The 22,500-nt window shown below is 38.8% G+C and overlaps 1 protein-coding gene across 2 annotated transcripts in view; it reads right to left on the bottom strand.

The window, feature by feature from the left end:
- Nucleotides 1-22,500, bottom strand: part of ldb1b (LIM-domain binding 1b) — a 105,045-nt gene that overhangs the window by 73,695 nt on the left and 8,850 nt on the right. Inside the window, exon 1 of one of the 2 annotated variants that reach the window (XM_051676218.1) lies at nucleotides 11,869-12,013. The exons of the other annotated variant lie outside the window; for it this stretch is intronic. Coding sequence (XP_051532178.1) covers nucleotides 11,869-11,893 — 25 coding nt within the window. The 5' untranslated portion in view covers nucleotides 11,894-12,013. Of the gene's footprint in view, nucleotides 1-11,868; nucleotides 12,014-22,500 lie in introns of those variants that run through there. 2 annotated transcript variants of the gene reach the window in all.

Raw genomic sequence — 22,500 nt, 5'->3', positions numbered from 1 at the left:
TAGGCTACATTTTATGCCATCTCTGAATTCCCAAGTGAAGTCAATTCAGTGTGCTTTATTAGCATGATAAATAATTGCATAACCTTTCTCTCTCTCTCTCTCTCTCTCTCTCTCTCTCTCTCTCTCTCTCTCAGTGATTGATTCTGTTTGTTTCTTTCTGTCTCTCTCTCTCAGTGCTGTGAGGTTTGTTTGCTAAGCAGATCTCTCTGTCTGTCATCTTTTCAAACTTTAACCAATAGAGAAATAAATTATGACTTAAAAATGTGTGCATTAATACAGCGGCGCCAGGTGCATCTTAATATTATGACCAATTTACAGGCTGTCTAGCTGAAATAGTATGCTCTGCATGATTTGTTTACAAATGTCAACTAAACTCAAGCATATTACGGAGGTTGCAATAAAGAACAATATGTTTTGCATTTACATTTTCAGCTTTGTAGCAAAATATCAGAAATGAATAACCAAATCCTGTGCATATTATGCAGAAATTTGCATCCTCAGGCTTGTCAAAACAAATCAATGCTTCAGTTACACATGCAAACATCTCAATTGCATTAGTCCACTTCATAGTCTGATGCTCTTTAACTGACAAGCGCCTGATAAATGACAATTATACAGCTGGGAATTTCAAATAATCAATTCTGACCCGGGTTGATGGTAAGCCACTTAGCACAGAGCTGGCTAATCAATGACGCTGACATTGTTGTCCAGTATTATAGAGTGAAAAATCATGAACATTTCGCTGTCAAAATATATTTCAATGCATTCAGAACTTATCTCCATGCACATAATGCATGTGTTTCTCTGGGGGATGAGAAGAGCTGACCTGAGTCCCTAAAGAGTGTCTTCAGATTACATGTGCTCACTGCTTACCCTAAAACACAACAGAGAGCTGCAACACACCCTGCTGTGCGTTAATAAACATACGGAAACCTCTTATACAGAATACATGAACAAACAGATACATTGACCACCAAAATCAGCCAACATGACATAAAAATCAACCCTATTTACATTCTTAAACTGTATGTGCAAATTATTGAAATACATTTTTGTTTTAAATACCGGTGCAGAATAATGTATTACTTTCTGTTCCGTTAACGGATCTCTCACATACATTCTTCCGCAGAATGCGGACGGACAGTTCAGACACTCTTGAGACTGAATGTAGTCTGATTCCCAAATGAATGACTCTTATGAATCGGTTATTTTTAATCTATAGCGCAAAACATGCAGTGTGACCAAAGTAGTCTGATTCCCAAATGAATGACTCTTATGAATCAGTTCTTTTGAATCTATAGCGCAAAACATGCAGTGTGACCAATGTAGTCTGATTCCCGAATGAACGACTTTTATGAATCGGTTCTATTGAATCTATAGCGCAAAACATGCAGTGTGACCAATGTAGTCTGATTCCCGAATGAACGACTTTTATGAATCGGTTCTTTTGAATCTATAGTACAAAACATGCGGTGTGACCAATGTAGTCTGATTCCCGAATGAACGACTCTTATGAATCGGTTCTTTTGAATCTATAGCGCAAAACATGCGGTGTGACCAATGTAGTCTGATTCCCAAATGAACGACTCTTATGAATCGGTTTTTTTGAATCTATAGCGCAAAACATGCAGTGTGACCAATGTAGTCTGATTCCCAAATGAACGACTCTTATGAATCTGTTATTTTTAATCTATAGTACAAAACATGCAGTGTGACCAAAGTAGTCTGATTCCCAAATGAATGACTCTTATGAATCAGTTCTTTTGAATCTATAGCGCAAAACATGCAGTGTGACCAATGTAGTCTGATTCCCGAATGAACGACTTTTATGAATCGGTTCTATTGAATCTATAGCGCAAAACATGCAGTGTGACCAATGTAGTCTGATTCCCGAATGAACGACTTTTATGAATCGGTTCTTTTGAATCTATAGTACAAAACATGCGGTGTGACCAATGTAGTCTGATTCCCGAATGAACGACTCTTATGAATCGGTTCTTTTGAATCTATAGCGCAAAACATGCGGTGTGACCAATGTAGTCTGATTCCCAAATGAACGACTCTTATGAATCGGTTTTTTGAATCTATAGCGCAAAACATGCAGTGTGACCAATGTAGTCTGATTCCCAAATGAACGACTCTTATGAATCTGTTATTTTTAATCTATAGTACAAAACATGCAGTGTGACCAATGTAGTCTGATTGCTGAATTAACGACTCTTATGAATCGGTTCTTTTGAATCTATAGAACAAAACATGCGGTGTGACCAAAGTAGTCTGATTCCTGAATGAACGACTCTTATGAATCGGTTCTTTTGAATCTATAGAACAAAACATGCAGTGTGACCAATGTAGTCTGATTCCCAAATGAATGACTCTTATGAATCGGTTATTTTTAATCTATAGTACAAAACATGCAGTGTGACCAATGTAGTCTGATTCCCAAATGAACGACTCTTATGAATCGGTTATTTTTAATCTATAGCGCAAAACATGCAGTGTGACCAAAGTAGTCTGATTCCCAAATGAATGACTCTTATGAATCGGTTATTTTTAATCTATAGCGCAAAACATGCAGTGTGACCAAAGTAGTCTGATTCCCAAATGAATGACTCTTATGAATCAGTTCTTTTGAATCTATAGCGCAAAACATGCAGTGTGACCAATGTAGTCTGATTCCCGAATGAACGACTTTTATGAATCGGTTCTATTGAATCTATAGCGCAAAACATGCAGTGTGACCAATGTAGTCTGATTCCCGAATGAACGACTTTTATGAATCGGTTCTTTTGAATCTATAGTACAAAACATGCGGTGTGACCAATGTAGTCTGATTCCCGAATGAACGACTCTTATGAATCGGTTCTTTTGAATCTATAGCGCAAAACATGCGGTGTGACCAATGTAGTCTGATTCCCAAATGAACGACTCTTATGAATCGGTTTTTTTGAATCTATAGCGCAAAACATGCAGTGTGACCAATGTAGTCTGATTCCCAAATGAACGACTCTTATGAATCTGTTATTTTTAATCTATAGTACAAAACATGCAGTGTGACCAATGTAGTCTGATTGCTGAATTAACGACTCTTATGAATCGGTTCTTTTGAATCTATAGAACAAAACATGCGGTGTGACCAAAGTAGTCTGATTCCTGAATGAACGACTCTTATGAATCGGTTCTTTTGAATCTATAGAACAAAACATGCAGTGTGACCAATGTAGTCTGATTCCCAAATGAATGACTCTTATGAATCGGTTATTTTTAATCTATAGTACAAAACATGCAGTGTGACCAATGTAGTCTGATTCCCAAATGAACGACTCTTATGAATCGGTTCTTTTGAATCTGTAGAACAAAACATGCGGTGTGACCAAAGTAGTCTGATTCCTGAATGAACGACTCTTATGAATCGGTTCTTTTGAATTTATAGAACAAAACATGCAGTGTGACCAATGTAGTCTGATTCCCAAATGAATGACTCTTATGAATCGGTTATTTTTAATCTATAGTACAAAACATGCAGTGTGACCAATGTAGTCTGATTCCCAAATGAACGACTCTTATGAATCGGTTTTTTTGAATCTATAGCGCAAAACATGCAGTGTGACCAATGTAGTCTGATTCCCAAATGAACGACTCTTATGAATCTGTTATTTTTAATCTATAGTACAAAACATGCAGTGTGACCAATGTAGTCTGATTGCTGAATTAACGACTCTTATGAATCGGTTCTTTTGAATCTATAGAACAAAACATGCGGTGTGACCAAAGTAGTCTGATTCCTGAATGAACGACTCTTATGAATCGGTTCTTTTGAATCTATAGAACAAAACATGCAGTGTGACCAATGTAGTCTGATTCCCAAATGAATGACTCTTATGAATCGGTTATTTTTAATCTATAGTACAAAACATGCAGTGTGACCAATGTAGTCTGATTGCTGAATTAACGACTCTTATGAATCGGTTCTTTTGAATCTATAGAACAAAACATGCGGTGTGACCAAAGTAGTCTGATTCCTGAATGAACGACTCTTATGAATCGGTTCTTTTGAATCTATAGCGCAAAACATGCAGTGTGACCAAAGTAGTCTGATTCCCAAATGAACGACTCTTATGAATCGGTTCTTTTGAATCTATAGCGCAAAACATGCAGTGTGACCAAAGTAGTCTGATTCCCAAATGAATGACTCTTATGAATCGGTTCTTTTGAATCTATAGTACAAAACATGCAGTGTGACCAATGTAGTCTGATTCCCAAATGAATGACTCTTATGAATCGGTTATTTTTAATCTATAGTGCAAAACATGCAGTGTGACCAAAGTAGTCTGATTCCTAAATGAATGACTCTTATGAATCGGTTATTTTTAATCTATAGCGCAAAACATGCAGTGTGACCAAAGTAGTCTGATTCCCAAATGAATGACTCTTATGAATCAGTTCTTTTGAATCTATAGCGCAAAACATGCAGTGTGACCAATGTAGTCTGATTCCCAAATGAACGACTCTTATGAATCGGTTCTTTTGAATCTATAGCGCAAAACATGCAGTGTGACCAATGTAGTCTGATTCCCAAATGAACGACTCTTATGAATCTGTTATTTTTAATCTATAGTACAAAACATGCAGTGTGACCAATGTAGTCTGATTCCCAAATGAACGACTCTTATGAATCTGTTATTTTTAATCTATAGAACAAAACATGCAGTGTGACCAATGTAGTCTGATTCCCAAATGAACGACTCTTATGAATCGGTTCTTTTGAATCTATAGCGCAAAACATGCAGTGTGACCAATGTAGTCTGATTCCCAAATGAACGACTCTTATGAATCTGTTATTTTTAATCTATAGTACAAAACATGCAGTGTGACCAATGTAGTCTGATTCCCAAATGAACGACTCTTATGAATCTGTTATTTTTAATCTATAGTACAAAACATGCAGTGTGACCAATGTAGTCTGATTGCTGAATTAACGACTCTTATGAATCGGTTCTTTTGAATCTGTAGAACAAAACATGCAGTGTGACCAATGTAGTCTGATTCCCAAATGAATGACTCTTATGAATCGGTTATTTTTAATCTATAGTACAAAACATGCAGTGTGACCAATGTAGTCTGATTCCCAAATGAACGACTCTTATGAATCGGTTTTTTTGAATCTATAGCGCAAAACATGCAGTGTGACCAATGTAGTCTGATTGCTGAATTAACGACTCTTATGAATCGGTTCTTTTGAATCTATAGAACAAAACATGCGGTGTGACCAAAGTAGTCTGATTCCTGAATGAACGACTCTTATGAATCGGTTCTTTTGAATCTATAGAACAAAACATGCAGTGTGACCAATGTAGTCTGATTCCCAAATGAATGACTCTTATGAATCGGTTATTTTTAATCTATAGTACAAAACATGCAGTGTGACCAATGTAGTCTGATTCCCAAATGAACGACTCTTATGAATCGGTCCTTTTGAATCTATAGCGCAAAACATGCAGTGTGACCAAAGTAGTCTGATTCCCAAATGAACGACTCTTATGAATCAGTTCTTTTGAATCTATAGCGCAAAACATGCAGTGTGACCAATGTAGTCTGATTCCCGAATGAACGACTTTTATGAATCAGTTCTTTTGAATCTATAGCGCAAAACATGCAGTGTGACCAATGTAGTCTGATTCCCGAATGAACGACTTTTATGAATCAGTTCTTTTGAATCTATAGCGCAAAACATGCAGTGTGACCAATGTAGTCTGATTCCCGAATGAACGACTTTTATGAATCGGTTCTATTGAATCTATAGCGCAAAACATGCGGTGTGACCAAAGTAGTCTGATTCCCGAATGAACGACTCTTATAAATCGGTTCTTTTGAATCTATAGTACAAAACATGCGGTGTGACCAATGTAGTCTGATTCCCGAATGAACGACTTTTATGAATCTGTTATTTTTAATCTATAGTACAAAACATGCAGTGTGACCAAAGTAGTCTGATTCCCAAATGAACGACTCTTATGAATCTGTTATTTTTAATCTATAGTACAAAACATGCGGTGTGACCAATGTAGTCTGATTCCCGAATGAACGACTCTTATGAATCGGTTCTTTTGAATCTATAGCGCAAAACATGCGGTGTGACCAATGTAGTCTGATTCCCAAATGAACGACTGTTATGAATCGGTTTTTTTGAATCTATAGCGCAAAACATGCAGTGTGACCAATGTAGTCTGATTGCTGAATTAACGACTCTTATGAATCGGTTCTTTTGAATCTATAGAACAAAACATGCGGTGTGACCAAAGTAGTCTGATTCCTGAATGAACGACTCTTATGAATCGGTTCTTTTGAATCTATAGAACAAAACATGCAGTGTGACCAATGTAGTCTGATTCCCAAATGAATGACTCTTATGAATCGGTTATTTTTAATCTATAGTACAAAACATGCAGTGTGACCAATGTAGTCTGATTCCCAAATGAACGACTCTTATGAATCGGTTTTTTTGAATCTATAGCGCAAAACATGCAGTGTGACCAATGTAGTCTGATTCCCAAATGAACGAGTCTTATGAATCTGTTATTTTTAATCTATAGTACAAAACATGCAGTGTGACCAATGTAGTCTGATTGCTGAATTAACGACTCTTATGAATCGGTTCTTTTGAATCTGTAGAACAAAACATGCAGTGTGACCAATGTAGTCTGATTCCCAAATGAATGACTCTTATGAATCGGTTATTTTTAATCTATAGTACAAAACATGCAGTGTGACCAATGTAGTCTGATTCCCAAATGAACGACTCTTATGAATCGGTTTTTTTGAATCTATAGCGCAAAACATGCAGTGTGACCAATGTAGTCTGATTCCCAAATGAACGACTCTTATGAATCTGTTATTTTTAATCTATAGTACAAAACATGCAGTGTGACCAAAGTAGTCTGATTGCTGAATTAACGACTCTTATGAATCGGTTCTTTTGAATCTATAGAACAAAACATGCGGTGTGACCAAAGTAGTCTGATTCCTGAATGAACGACTCTTATGAATCGGTTCTTTTGAATCTATAGAACAAAACATGCAGTGTGACCAATGTAGTCTGATTCCCAAATGAACGACTCTTATGAATCTGTTATTTTTAATCTATAGAACAAAACATGCAGTGTGACCAATGTAGTCTGATTGCTGAATTAACGACTCTTATGAATCGGTTCTTTTGAATCTATAGAACAAAACATGCGGTGTGACCAAAGTAGTCTGATTCCTGAATGAACGACTCTTATGAATCGGTTCTTTTGAATCTATAGAACAAAACATGCAGTGTGACCAATGTAGTCTGATTCCCAAATGAATGACTCTTATGAATCGGTTATTTTTAATCTATAGTACAAAACATGCAGTGTGACCAATGTAGTCTGATTCCCAAATGAACGACTCTTATGAATCGGTCCTTTTGAATCTATAGCGCAAAACATGCAGTGTGACCAAAGTAGTCTGATTCCCAAATGAACGACTCTTATGAATCGGTTCTTTTGAATCTATAGCGCAAAACATGCAGTGTGACCAATGTAGTCTGATTCCCGAATGAATGACTCTTATGAATCGGTTATTTTTAATCTATAGTGCAAAACATGCAGTGTGACCAAAGTAGTCTGATTCCTAAATGAATGACTCTTATGAATCGGTTATTTTGAATCTATAGCGCAAAACATGCAGTGTGACCAAAGTAGTCTGATTCCCAAATGAATGACTCTTATGAATCAGTTCTTTTGAATCTATAGCGCAAAACATGCAGTGTGACCAATGTAGTCTGATTCCCGAATGAACGACTTTTATGAATCAGTTCTTTTGAATCTATAGCGCAAAACATGCAGTGTGACCAATGTAGTCTGATTCCCGAATGAACGACTTTTATGAATCCGTTCTTTTGAATCTATAGCGCAAAACATGCAGTGTGACCAAAGTAGTCTGATTCCCGAATGAACGACTTTTATGAATCGGTTCTATTGAATCTATAGCGCAAAACATGCGGTGTGACCAAAGTAGTCTGATTCCCGAATGAACGACTCTTATAAATCGGTTCTTTTGAATCTATAGTACAAAACATGCGGTGTGACCAATGTAGTCTGATTCCCGAATGAACGACTTTTATGAATCTGTTATTTTTAATCTATAGTACAAAACATGCAGTGTGACCAAAGTAGTCTGATTCCCGAATGAAGGACTCTTATGAGCCAGTTCTTTTAAATCGACAGCACTTTCATCACATTTAGTGAATCACTCATTTCCTCATGTTGAAATGTTATGTGTAGGCTACATAAGGCTCATTAGGCTACATCAGAGTAATTACTGGATGGTTGTTGATATGACAATGTCTAGTTAAAGATACACATTATGAGTTTTGGTTAGAAGTATTTTACAAAAATGAATGAATTAATTAAGTATCTTAATTCAAAAGTATGCATCGCAAAAGCACATCTTTTGCAAGAATCTGCTCAGTTAAAATATGAAATATGATCATTTGGAAACAGGCTGCTGAGAGCAGTAAATCCAATAATTGCATTTCTTATTTTCAAATATTTCTTCCTCAAAAAAGAAATAAAAGTGGGAAATAATGGGGTTTAAGGGGGATAATGGTTGACTCTGTACGTGAATGTTTTGTTGTGTTATGTGTCATGCTTGAGGAGCAACCAATAAAAATGTTAATCTGAGAAAAAAAAAAAAAAAAAAAGGAAATAAAAGATTCATTAATGCAACCATCAAAGAACCAGAATTGCAAAGAGGAATCGGAACATTTCCCTCCCTATTTATAACCTTTAATCAAAATGACTTGCTCCACTTCTGAAACAACTTTCCTTATTGGCTGATTAAGCCAGTTTCATGTCACATTATGGAAGTAAAATGGGTTATGAATGCTGTTTCACACTGACTTTAGGGTCCTGTGATCAATAACATACAGTATTTAGTGATGAAACTGTCATAGCCAACAAGTCGTTCAATTTTATAACTTCTGACTCTATGTTGGACTGATAAAATGATGATTTGTCTTTGAATGTGTGTCTATGGTTTGCACATATGTATGAGTGTCAAACCCCAAAAAGCCCCTCCTTGCCATCACCATAGAAACACACTGAGTGTTGTCCTAGGAAGGCGCAGGGATTGGGTCATTGATATGGTACACAAAGGCTAATCTTCTAATGTGTGTGGGGGTCAAATTCAGGCTCAGGCTTCAGCTTTTAGCTGTCAGAGCAACATGACATAGAGGTCTTATCTACAGCTCAACCACAGGACACCTGTGATCCTATGGGCCTTCACAACAGGTCTGGGATCAGCTGGACATGCTGAATCCTCAGTGTCGATGTTAGACCTTGAATTTGAGCAGCTATTTCTAAAAATGCTCGCCGTGGCCATTAAACCCCTTTAGAGATCTTCTGCACCATGTTCATTGCAGTCACTGGTTTCGAGAGGTCCGTGTCACATGTAATTGCTGAACTATGGAGTCAAGACTTTGTTTAAAGGGACAGATCACCCAAAAATGAAAATTCTCTCATCATTTATTCACCCTCATGCCATCCCAGATGTGTATGACTTTCTTTCTTCTGCAGAACACAAATGAAGATTTTTAGAAGAATATTTCAGCTCTGTAGGTCCATACAATGCAAGTGAATGGTGACCAGAACTTTGAAGCTCCAAAAATCAGCATAAAAGTAATCCATAAGACTCCAGTGGTTTAATCCATGTCTTTAGAAGTGATATGATACATGTGGGTGAGAAACAGATCACTATTTAAGTCCTTTTTTACTAGAACTTCTTCTTCCTGGCCAGTAGGGGGCATATGCATGAAGAATGTGAATCACCAAAAACACAAGAAGAAGAATGTGAAAGTAAAAGTTAAAGTGGAGAAATACTGAGCAGGGAGGAGAATTTATAGTAAAATAGGACTTAAATATTAATCTGTTTCTCACCCACACTTATCAGATCATTTCAGAAGACATGGATTAAACCACTGGAGTTTTATGGATTACTTTTGTGCTGACTTTATATGCTTTTTGGAGCTTCAAAGTTCTGGTCACCATTCATTTGCATTGTATGGACCTACAGAGCTGAAATATTCTTCTAAAAATCTTCATTTGTGTTCTGCTGAAGAAAGAAAGTCATACACATCTGGGATGGCATGAGGGCGAATAAATGATGAGAGAATTTTCATTTTTGAATGAACTATCCCTTTAATTCACTAGAGTATGCCGCGGGATGCACAAAGAAGCTCCGCAACACAATAAACAAAGCAAATATGTTTTAGGTTGCACTACTCATTTGTAAAGAGTATTCTGAAAGCAGCCATGTAATATCTGTACTGCAATGCTCTCTGGGATACTTGATTGTGATTGGCTTTCTGCGGTCAAATAACTTTCTATAATGAATACTAAACAGCAGAACTGTGCAGCAGTCTGCTTTCGGAAGTAAAAAGCCCATTCATTTTATAGATTAATTGATTTTTATTGATAACTTATAAATCTTTAAAGACATATAGACTTGTTGAAGCCATCAGTCCACGTTATTTCAACTTCATTGTTTAAAAATCGTGTTTAATCGTTTTTTTTATTTTATTTTTCCCCTTTTTCTCCCCAATTTGGAATGCCCAATTCCCAGAGCACTTTTAAGTCCTCGTGGTGGTGTAGTGACTCGCCTCAATCCGGGTGGCGGAGGACGAATCTCAGTTGCCTCCACGTCTGAGACCGTCAATCCGCGCATCTTATCATGTGGCTTGTTGAGCACGTTACCGCGGAGATGTAGCGCGTGTGGAGGCTTCACGCTATTCTCCGCGGCATCCACGCACAACTCACCACGCTCCCCACCGAGAGTGAGAACCATATTATAGCGACCACGAGGAGGTTACCCCATGTGACTCTACCCTCCCTAGCAACCGGGCCAATTTGGTTGCTTAGGAGACCTGACTGGAGTCACTCAGCACGCCCTGGGATTCGAACTCGTGACTCCAGGTGTGATAGTCAGCGTCTTTACCACTGAACTCCAAAAATAATTTTTAATAGTTGAATTTGTTTGGTGAAATACACTACCCATAATCCTGAAGAGAAATCCACCAATCAGAGACTCCCATCCACTCCCATGACGCACTGTGAATGACGCAATCGAGTTGCTCTCCCTACACTTTCAAACTACTGTATATCTGTATATATCTCAATATTTTGTGTATGTTGTAAAATATATTGTTTCTATACTTCTAATCAACAACTTTAAATCAATAGTTTTCTATTTTTCCATCGTTTTTTAACTTGATTACATCAATTGCAATGCATCATGGGATTGTAGTTCATTCCCTCATTAAAGACAGTAAGTACACAGTCTTGTATCTTTGTCTGATTTTTAAATACATTTTTGCTTCAAATCAAAGTTTGTAATGTTGTGATTCACCTTGGAGCTGGTTGCTTTTGTTCATGAACTCTTTTATGAAGGATTTTCTGAAATCCCTACGGAAAACAATTAATGGGAAAAATACTTCCGGAACAAAGACGGCTGAAAAAGTGACGGGCACTGTTGTGCTCTATTGACCAATTTCCTACATAGCCATGCTGCTTTAATGTCTCTGTGGTGTCTTTGCTTTCACAGAATAAAAAGGTCAAATATGACATAATTTTATTATTTACAAAATCAATCATTAAAATAAATATTTCATATCTATTTATTTATGAAGAATAAGCCCCTTCAGGCTGACTGTACATGGATCGTACATATTGTGTCAGTGACACATTCGGCATCTCCTCAAACTCTCAATAAGATTAAAATATCAAGAGAAAGGCCAAATATAGCATGATTTACAGTCCAGAGAACTGAAGAACGAATCATTCTCACCTACTGCTTCTAGTTCATCCGTCATGTTGACAAGTTGTGATGTTTCTTACAGAAGATAGAAGCACTATAGATACACATGGTGGATCAAAACATGCACTAACTGTCTGTCTCTCTCTCTCTGGTATCTTTTGTGGCCAGGCTTTCAAATGAGGTGGTGTAGTTAAAGCAATGGGGGAAGGCTGAGGACTATCTAACCCCTCTGTGTTCTCTAGTCAACAGGAAGTCAAGAGGTATACATCTGTCACAGGCTTGATAACACCCTCTAATGCAAGACCCCCTGCCCCCAAAACTGCCCCAAAGCACACTCACACTCACACACTCACACTCACACACTGCTTCACGCTGACACGTAGAGACACACACACACACACACTCACACTCACTCACACACTCATACACTCACACACTCACTCACACTCACACACTCACTCACACTCACACACTCACTCACTCACACACACACTCTCTCTCTCCCACTGATTGAGGCAACTCAGTGCCAGGCGTGCATCCTCCTTGTCACAGTATACAAATTTTTTTTTTCTGTATATGAAATAGCTTTCCTATTAAGAAATATACATTCATTTGATATAACGAGGAAAAAAGGCACCACTGACAGGAATAAAAGACAGAAAAAAATTACATTTGATACAATTATGGGACAACTTGTCATCTGTGAAGAGCATAAAAACTAGCATGGGTGCAGTGACACACTGTAGATGCTAAAAATGTCCTGGCCCTTATTGAAACGGAAAATACAATTGGTTAGAAAATATCCAATCGTGCATAAAACGAACATTCTGATTGGTCGCTTAGCTGAGCCAGACTGTCTATCTGCCTGTGCCTTTAGTTCAGCACTGTTCCGTGTGTGTTTAGAGAGAATCTCTGTACACTAATTTAAAAATAATAATAATTTACTTAACGGCGCTGCAGTATAATTAAAAGTTATGGGTCAAAAGCCTTCTCGCTTTTCTGGCGACCATATGTATCATAACTCATTTTAGGATGGCATACGCAAAATCCTTTGTCAGACAGGTGGGCATACAGCATATGCCTGTGTATGCCCTAGACTACACCACTGGTTACAGGATTCTTACACTTTTTAACCAATTAATTTGAATTGTATTTCCATTATTTTTCTAGTTGTTCAAGATAACTGGATAATTTTTAACAATTATTTTATTTTATAGATTCTCATTAAGAGCAAATTTTAATAATGTTGTCACAAATTTTGGCTAACCGATTAAGTAAGGTTATGACATCTCTTATACATATAGATCAAGTGGGGTTTATTTGGGGCCGCAGCTCTTCTGATAACATCAGGCGTCTCATCAATATCATGTGGTCAGTGGTGAATGATCAGTCTCCGGTCGCTGCCATCTCACTTGACGCTGAAAAGGCGTTTGATATTGTAGAATGGGATTATCTTTTTAAGATTTTGGAAATGTATGGGTTCGGGAGTACATTTATTGGTTAGATTAAGTTACTTTATAGACACCCTGTAGCAGCGGTACAAACAAATGGATTAATTTCAGATTATTTTACTCTGAATAGGGGCACTCGGCAGGGTTGCCCTCTTTCCCCATTATTGTTCTGTCTTGCCCTGGAACCATTAGCAGCCGCGATAAGAAAGGAGGATGATTTTCCAGGGGTGGTGGCGGGAGGTGTGGCGCATAAGCTTCTGCTTTACGCAGATGATATTTTATTATTTGTCTCTGACCCCACTAGATCTATGCCTTGCCTCCACAGAATTATAAATTATTTTTCCAAGTTCTCAGGATACAAAGTTAATTGGTCTAAATCTGAAGCTTTGGCTCTGACAGCGTACTGTCCAGTAACGGCTTTTCAGCCGGGCGCCTTCCAGTGGCCCAAACAGGGCATTAAGTATTTGGGGATTTTATTCCCAGCATAATTATGTGATTTAGTTAGAGTTAATTTTGACCCTTTAATAAAAAGGTTTTCGAGTGATGTGGGCAGGTGGGCTTCATTACATTTATCGATGATTGAGAAGGTTAATGTAATTAAAATGAATTGTATTCCAGAATTTAACTACCTGTTTCAATCTCTCCCTATAGATGTCCCCCTCTCTTATTTCAAGCAATTTGACAGCATAGTGAAGTCCTTCATTTGGAATGGTAAGCGTGCCAGGTTAAATTTCAATAAGTTACATAGGCTGATTGACAAAGGTGGGTCAGGCCTACCCAAGATTTTGTTTTATTATTATGCGTTCAGTCTCAGACATTTGGCTCATTGGTCTCTTCCACCTGAGAGAGCCCCTCCCTGGTTTTGTATTGAACAGGAAGTTTTTGCCCCTATTTTGCCATTGCAAAGCCTTTCTATTAAACTAACCGGAAAAGTTAAGTCGCACCCCATTATCCCACATTGTGTATGGACAAAAGTCTCCAGAGTGTTTAATTCAGACATTTATTTAAATGTTGCCTTGAGTTTATGGCTGAACCCAAAATAGTACTGTGCAAAAGTCTTAGGCACATAAGATGTTTCACAAAAGCATTTGTCTTAAGATGGTTATTTACATCTTCAGCTTTAGTGTGTCAATAGGAAATATAAATGTTACACTCCCATTTTTGCAAATAGATTAGAATAGAAGAACAGGGAGCCCTGCAACAGATGTCATGGCCCCCACAGAGCCCCCACTGAACATCATGTCAGTCTGAGATTACATAAAGAGACAGAAGCAATTGAGACAGATTAAATAGATAGAAGAACAGGGAGCCCTGCAACAGATGTCATGGCCCCCACAGAGCCCCCACTGAACATCATGTCAGTCTGAGATTACATAAAGAGACAGAAGCAATTGAGACAGATTAAATAGATAGAAGAACAGGGAGCCCTGCAACAGATGTCATGGCCCCCACAGAACCCCCACTGAACATCGAGTCAGTCTGAGATTACATAAAGAGACAGAAGCAATTGAGACAGATTAAATAGATAGAAGAATAGGGAGCCCTGCAACAGATGTCATGGCCCCCACAGAGCCCCCCACTGAACATCGAGTCAGTCTGAGATTACATAAAGAGACAGAAGCAATTGAGACAGATTAAATAGATAGAAGAACAGGGAGCCCTGCAACAGATGTCGCGGTCCCCACAGAGCCCCCACTGAACATCGAGTCAGTCTGAGATTACATAAAGAGACAGAAGCAATTGAGACTAAATAGATAGAAGAACAGGGAGCCCTGCAACAGATGTCATGGCCCCCACAGAGCCCCCACTGAACATCGAGTCAGTCTGAGATTACATAAAGAGACAGAAGCAATTGAGACAGATTAAATAGATAGAAGAACAGGGAGCCCTGCAACAGATGTCATGGCCCCCACAGAGCCCCCACTGAACATCGAGTCAGTCTGAGATTACATAAAGAGACAGAAGCAATTGAGACAGATTAAATAGATAGAAGAACAGGGAGCCCTGCAACAGATGTCATGGCCCCCACAGAGCCCCCACTGAACATCGAGTCAGTCTGAGATTACATAAAGAGACAGAAGCAATTGAGACAGCCTAAATAGATAGAAGAACAGGGAGCCCTGCAACAGATGTCATGGCCCCCACAGAGCCCCCACTGAACATCGAGTCAGTCTGAGATTACATAAAGAGACAGAAGCAATTGAGACAGATTAAATAGATAGAAGAACAGGGAGCCCTGCAACAGATGTCATGGCCCCCACAGAGCCCCCACTGAACATCGAGTCAGTCTGAGATTACATAAAGAGACAGAAGCAATTGAGACAGATTAAATAGATAGAAGAACAGGGAGCCCTGCAACAGATGTCATGGCCCCCACAGAGCCCCCACTGAACATCGAGTCAGTCTGAGATTACATAAAGAGACAGAAGCAATTGAGACAGCCTAAATAGATAGAAGAACAGGGAGCCCTGCAACAGATGTCATGGCCCCCACAGAGCCCCCACTGAACATCGAGTCAGTCTGAGATTACATAAAGAGACAGAAGCAATTGAGACAGATTAAATAGATAGAAGAACAGGGAGCCCTGCAACAGATGTCATGGCCCCCACAGAGCCCCCACTGAACATCGAGTCAGTCTGAGATTACATAAAGAGACAGAAGCAATTGAGACAGCCTAAATAGATAGAAGAACAGGGAGCCCTGCAACAGATGTCATTGCCCCCACAGAGCCCCCACTGAACATCATGTCAGTCTGAGATTACATAAAGAGACAGAAGCAATTGAGACAGATTAAATAGATAGAAGAACTGTGGTGAATTCTCCAAGAAACTTGGAACATCCTGTCTGCCAACAACCAAGAAAAACTGTGTCCAGGTGTATCTAGGAGAATTGGGGCTGTTTTAAACGCAAATATTGATTTAGCTTTTTTATGTTTACTGGACTTTGTATGACATTAATTGATAAATTTTTGAAGACATCCTCACTATGCAACATTTTTCACAAGTGCCTAAAACATTTGCACAGTACTGTGTGTATTAATAAGTCCCCTTTCTGTTGGTCGGAGTGGATTGTGAGGGGTGTTAATACACTCAGTGACCTGTATGAGAGTGGAGTGATGAGACCTTTTGAAAATTTGGTTCAACATTTTGGGATTCCCAGATCTCAGTTCTTTAGGTATTTACAGCTGCACCACATGCTCTGTACTATTTTTGAGAGTAGTTTACACCCTCCTAAAGCGGCAGATACTCTGGGAGGGGTGATTACTGCTTTTGGAAAAGGTCATGAGGCATCAGTGTATTACTCCCTGTTAATTCAGAGTCTGGGGGACAGAGCTTCAACTTCTCTCAAGAGATTATGGGAAAAAGATTTAAACTTGGTATTGGAGAAGGGAGAGTGGGATAGGATTCTAAATAACGTCAAGTCTACATCTAGAGATGCAAGGGTGCGTCTGATGCAATTCAAAATTTTGCATCGATTCTACTGGACCCCCTCTAGATTGTATAGACTTGGTCTTAAAGACACACCCACCTGCTGGCGATGCCAATCAGAAGATGGAAACACAACCCATGTTTTTTGGTGGTGTGTTAAGATCCAAGAATTTTGGTTGAGGGTTCAGAGTTTTATGTGTGACGTTTTGGGCACTCAGATTTTATTTTGCCCCAGACTCTGTATTTTAGGCGATGGGGCGGTCATCGATATAGGGAATAAACACATAAAAAATTGGGTCCTGACCAGTGTTATGATCACCAGACAGATTGTTTTAAGGGGATGGAAGTCGGCTGGAGCGCCCTCATTTCAGGAGTTGTGTACGGAGATGGGCAGGGTGGCGGCTTTCGAGGAGGGGTCATGTAGAAGGCTTGGGATCTGGGATTCATTTGATGGGAAATGGGGTAGATATTTGGCATTTTTGGAGGGCTCTCGGGGAGGGGCTGTGGAGCGAGAAGTATAGTTTTAAATGTGTGGGATTATATATAAATATTGTGTGTGTGTGTGTGTTTATATGTGACCACAGGAATGTTCGTTGATGGTCAGGGTGGGGTTGGCGATTGGGGAGGGGTAATAGTGGGGGTTAAATGTTGATTCAGTGTAAATATGTTTTGTTTTTCTTTGTTATATGTACGAATAAAAAAACGAATTTAATCGGAATAAGAGCAAATTCTAGCTGATCAAATATTTTTCAGCTCAGCTTATGACAAGAAATGTTTATTTCACTATAGATAATCCTGTAATTTTCCTGTTTCAAGATTGTATTAATTCTTCATAATTTTTTTCGGGTCTGAAAACCATGAGCCTTCTTCATGAAATATGATTAAATTAATTCATTAAATGTTATTATTGATTCATGAAATCTCGTTTAAAACACGTGTGAAGTTTGTAGAAATAAAATCTTTGTGTCCTGGTTGGTTTCTTAATTTTTTATAATATTTATATATATATTAAAAAAAAGAATAACTATTTAAAAAAAAATAAAATAAAAAAGAATAAATATTGAAAAATGTGAAGTGGTGTGAGGTAAAAGTGAGGTCAAAGTTTCACACAACTTAATAATCGTTCATTTAAATTAAAACAATTTTTTTTTAATTTTTTTTTTACAAATGCTGAATGTCAAGACACGGGTTACTCCATTTGACCTAAACAAGATGTGCCTTTTCATAACAATATCACAATTTCTGATATTTAAAAAAAATAAATAGGTCCTTTTCTTTTTTTATGGGGTTGTTGTTGTTTTTCTTTTGTCACATGACAACAAACCCACTACCTGCATGTTGATGTGGATGACAATAATTAAATATTAAAGTAGCAAACTTTAAATGATTTTAAAAATGTCACCTGGTGTAACCATAAGATAAAAGTTAAAATATATACATTGCAACTTAAAATGCACGTGAGTGTACATACTTCATCATTCATTAAAAAAAGAGCTTTTAAACATATATTGTTTCATGAATTTGGAGTCATGAATATCAAGATATGTTCTTAGGGTTACAACATTTGAGCTGAACAAAATGTCTGATATTTAAAAAAAAACTATTTTGTTTATATTATTATTATTATTATTATTATGAATTGTAATATTATATTAATATAATATGTTTATAGGGATTTTTTTGTTTTGTTTATTTGTTTATTTTTTGCAACATGCATAAATTATGCATTATGATTAAAGCCTTACAATTTTAAAATTCACAGATATTTCCAAGTTTGATCCATATTAATATTAAATGTTAATATTACATTTACAGTGCGACACATTTAGTCCCAGTAACCATTATAATTATACTACACAGAGCTACACACTTCTCCACACACAGATATTAATATAGAAGTGACCCAATCCACAGCTCTGAGCAGTCAAGCCCCTCCTCCCACCAGTGACACAAAGAGGTGGGTGTGGTGTTGTAATGATTGACAGGTCTCCCATGGGGCTATAGTTAAGCTGTAAATCAATGCAGCTTTTAAAGCGCTGATCACAGTATTTGGAGAGCGATCCAGTGAGCTGGCGGAGCTACAGACAGACATGAGAGGTCTAAGGTGACACGTTCAATGATCACAGCAGACATTGTGATCTTTTGAAAAGCAGTAAAAACATGAGGTGACTGAGCAGAGCACACGCCACCTTGTGGTGAGAAGCTGAATGGTGTCATATAAACATGCTACTTTTACTGTTGCTGCAGTATATACTGTTCAGCAGTATATATACTGTATACAGTATGCAAATACTAGGTAATACACACAGTGTACACTTTGCAGTACGCTAGTATTTCATTCCCAACATACTCATGGTGACTGAAGCCGTCATTCTGCCTGACGCTTCCATTTGTGTTCCACTCAAGAAGCTAATTCACACGGGTTTGGAACAACATGAGGGTGAGTAAATGATGACAGAATTATTTTTTTGGGGTCAGACACACTTATATGTGCAATCACATCAGAGTATTATTACAGACTCTACTGAGGAGACGTCATTGACTGTCATAAACTGATGCACAGCGAAAGAAAAATCAAAGTGAACGTTTTCAATTATGACGTGGTGTGTTTTTGTTGTGTGTGTGTATATGTGGTGATTGAGGGGTGTGTCACATCACCTCATACGGCTGTGTTCCTGCTCAGGAAGCCATTTTGTTCAAGATCTGTGTCGGTGAGACAGAGACAGCAGCTCTGATGAGCAGAAACAGCCTGACCAATGACAGATCAGAAACACACACACACACACACACACACCTCCCCTCCTTCATCCTCACTGCTCCTTATCCTCCTCCTCATCTTCCTGTCTCTCTCTCTTTCTGTCTGTGGTTGTGTAACTGCAGGTCTGTCTCGCAGCGCTCTGCTTTAAGTGATTTTCCTCTAATCAACGAGACCATGTGACTCTCTGCATGAGCGCACAGACCTTCCTCATCCTGAGAGACAGGAGAGGGATGAATAAATTGAAAGTGCAGGGGCAGGAGGAATAAAGAAGTGGAAAAATACGATGTTCGACTGCGACGCGCGTGTTCTAGTTAGCCAGAGGTGCGTTAGTGTGTTTGTTCAGTGATAATTCATCTGGTTTGGTTAAGTTGCAGGTAATGGAGCACAAAACACACTATTTTTTATTTATAAGGAAATGTGTGTTGTTTGCCTGTGCAAAAGTTACTGCGACATGATGCTGTGGTGTTCTGAGAGGTTGCCTCTTAGATCTTATACATCCACACAGTATAGTCACAAGGATGGAGGAACGCACACACATAGTGCTCCCAGAAGTGTGTGACACGCTGTTGCTTCCAGACACGAGACAAAGTTCTTCACAGTGTTTCGTCTGTGTGCTCTAAACTGCGAGTATTTTATTAATGAAAGAGTCACAGTGGCAACAGTTTCTCCAGAAGTGACGATTTTGTTCTTTTGAACACATGGGATAGAAACGAGGCTTGATTCACACATTGTTTATGCAGTATTTCGTTTTTCGAATAAATGAAATTCGCACCTTGGATGGAAACATAGCGATTGATATTCTGTAGCCAGTTGCAAGAAATCCCTTAAGTTAAGAAAACCATAAGAGAGAATACACTTACAATTAAAACTAAGGGTTTTCTTAACTTAAGGTTTTTTTTTTCAACTGGCAGCTGGTCTCTAGATATGACGAGTCACTCATTTAATGTAATTAATGGGTTTTTGTTAAGGTGAAAATTGTAAGTGTGATTAAGCCCCTTTCACACTGGCTACGTTTACATGTACACCAATACTCTGATTATTCGCTGAGAAATGTGATGTTTTAATGCTTTTTTTATAAAATATTATTACAAAAAACATCTTGTTGCAAATATGTATCTTTAAATACAGCTTTTAAAAGAACCGGTTAATAAGAGTCATTTAGGCTACACTGGACGCGCTGTTTGTTTTGATTCACTAAAAAGATTCGGTTCAAAAGAGTCACTTGTCTGTGAATCGGAATACACGCGCTGGATGTTGTTGTGTACCGCCCGCGAGGACAAACTCATTTGAAAGACTTTTTATCTCACCAACATTCAATTCAGACTGCAAACAGACATTCACAACTCGGGAAAATGTTTTATTTTGCCATGGGGCTGTAGATGGGGGAGCACCACTGCTGGAAAACAGTGCAAGCTTCAGTTTCGCGATGTTTTTGAACCTGTGCTTGAGCGTAACATCATCCGTCTGCAGCACTGGTGCAGGCGCACTATGGTCAGAGTGGAAGAAATGCGTTAAAGCATTTACATGCCAGTATAAAGCCATTAAAATAGAAGTATTCCACATATCTTACTGCGATTCTCATTACTCTGATTATAAGCATAATCGCAATATTCTGTTTACAAGAGCAACAGTATTGCCTTAATCGCATTATGAGGGTGCATGTAAACGTAGCCATTGTCAGCGACTCACAGCCACAAAGTGACAGAAGACCATTCATTTTCAGTTAGAGCTGGCAACATCAATAATCAGTCCCTCCAGGATTTTGCGATCTTGCAAATTCAACCAATTTCAAGCTTGCAATTTTAGATAATTTCCGCAAATTTACAGCACAAACGTGAATCTAAGGTATTCCCATAACTTTCCTCCATGTCTGACAGGGGCAAACAAATGTATCGTATTTGTCGTATCCAACTGCTCAGCTGCTATTCTATTATCTCCACATTAAAGGCCCAGGTTTACTTCACTTTGCACATTCCAGCTCGCGCACAGCTTTAAAAGTGTACCTCACGCAGATGAGTGCGAATGGACGCGTTCGACACATGCGAGGTACGATTGCTTTGTTATACGCTACCAGACGTTAGAGGGCCGCTCTGAATGATAAAGAAGAAAAACTGAGGATCCGTCATTAGAGGAAGCAAGAACAACAACAACAACAAAACGATGGAGAAGGATATGTTTTTTCGACTACTGCTTGACAGTACAGCCCAACTGTGCATAATGCCACCTAGTGGACTCTTCTATCTCAACAGTCAGATTCACACATGCGCGTTTGTCCGCGCGGACAGAAACATCTGGCTGCACACGGACACTGTGCGCGGACATCCACGGACACTCCTGGTGACAAAAATTACATCATTCAGACTGTGCGCGGACTGTTGCGGAGCGCGGACAGGCGAAGTATACTTTGGGCTTAACAGAGTAACTGTACGTTTCCACTGGCGTGGAAGAAATCTGCTCAAAGACACAACGCTAGGGAACAGCTTGCTCAGAGCCACTCTCAATATCACAATCCACCTCGCGAGTGTGGCACTCAGCTTACAGAGGAACGAATCGAAAACGCTCGCTCACTTACGCTCACAATGCGCCAGTGGAAATGTACAGTAAAGGCCGAAACATACTTACGCAAGTACACAAACACAGATGAGAGCGCTTGTCCAACGCGTGGCCAACGTGCGCTCTTGCATTGCTCTGGGAGTTACAAACCTCCAACAAGACCACAAGAGGGCAATAGATTTTTTTAGGCATGAGTCATGACCACGAAACCAGTGCTGCATCTGAAACCAGGAAAATGCTGCCTTCAGAGGCTGTATACAGCGGCAGGATGAAAATAAGGTGCTTTTCAAACTGTTCGGAGACCAGTTTCCAACTGAACAGCTGTCAATTAAGCCATTAACTGATTAGGCAGCAAGTCAGCTGCCTGCGTTTTCGGATGCAGCCCAGATGTGGTAGATGAGTCGATAGTTGAGGAGTGGGGAGAGACACGGAGAAAAAAAGATCATTTGAATGGACTGGGGACAAAAAGACA

The sequence above is a fragment of the Myxocyprinus asiaticus genome, chromosome 37 (assembly GCF_019703515.2).
Source record: "Myxocyprinus asiaticus isolate MX2 ecotype Aquarium Trade chromosome 37, UBuf_Myxa_2, whole genome shotgun sequence".
Classification (NCBI taxonomy): Eukaryota; Metazoa; Chordata; class Actinopteri; order Cypriniformes; family Catostomidae; genus Myxocyprinus; species Myxocyprinus asiaticus.
This window is presented reverse-complemented; position numbering and strand designations above follow the sequence as displayed.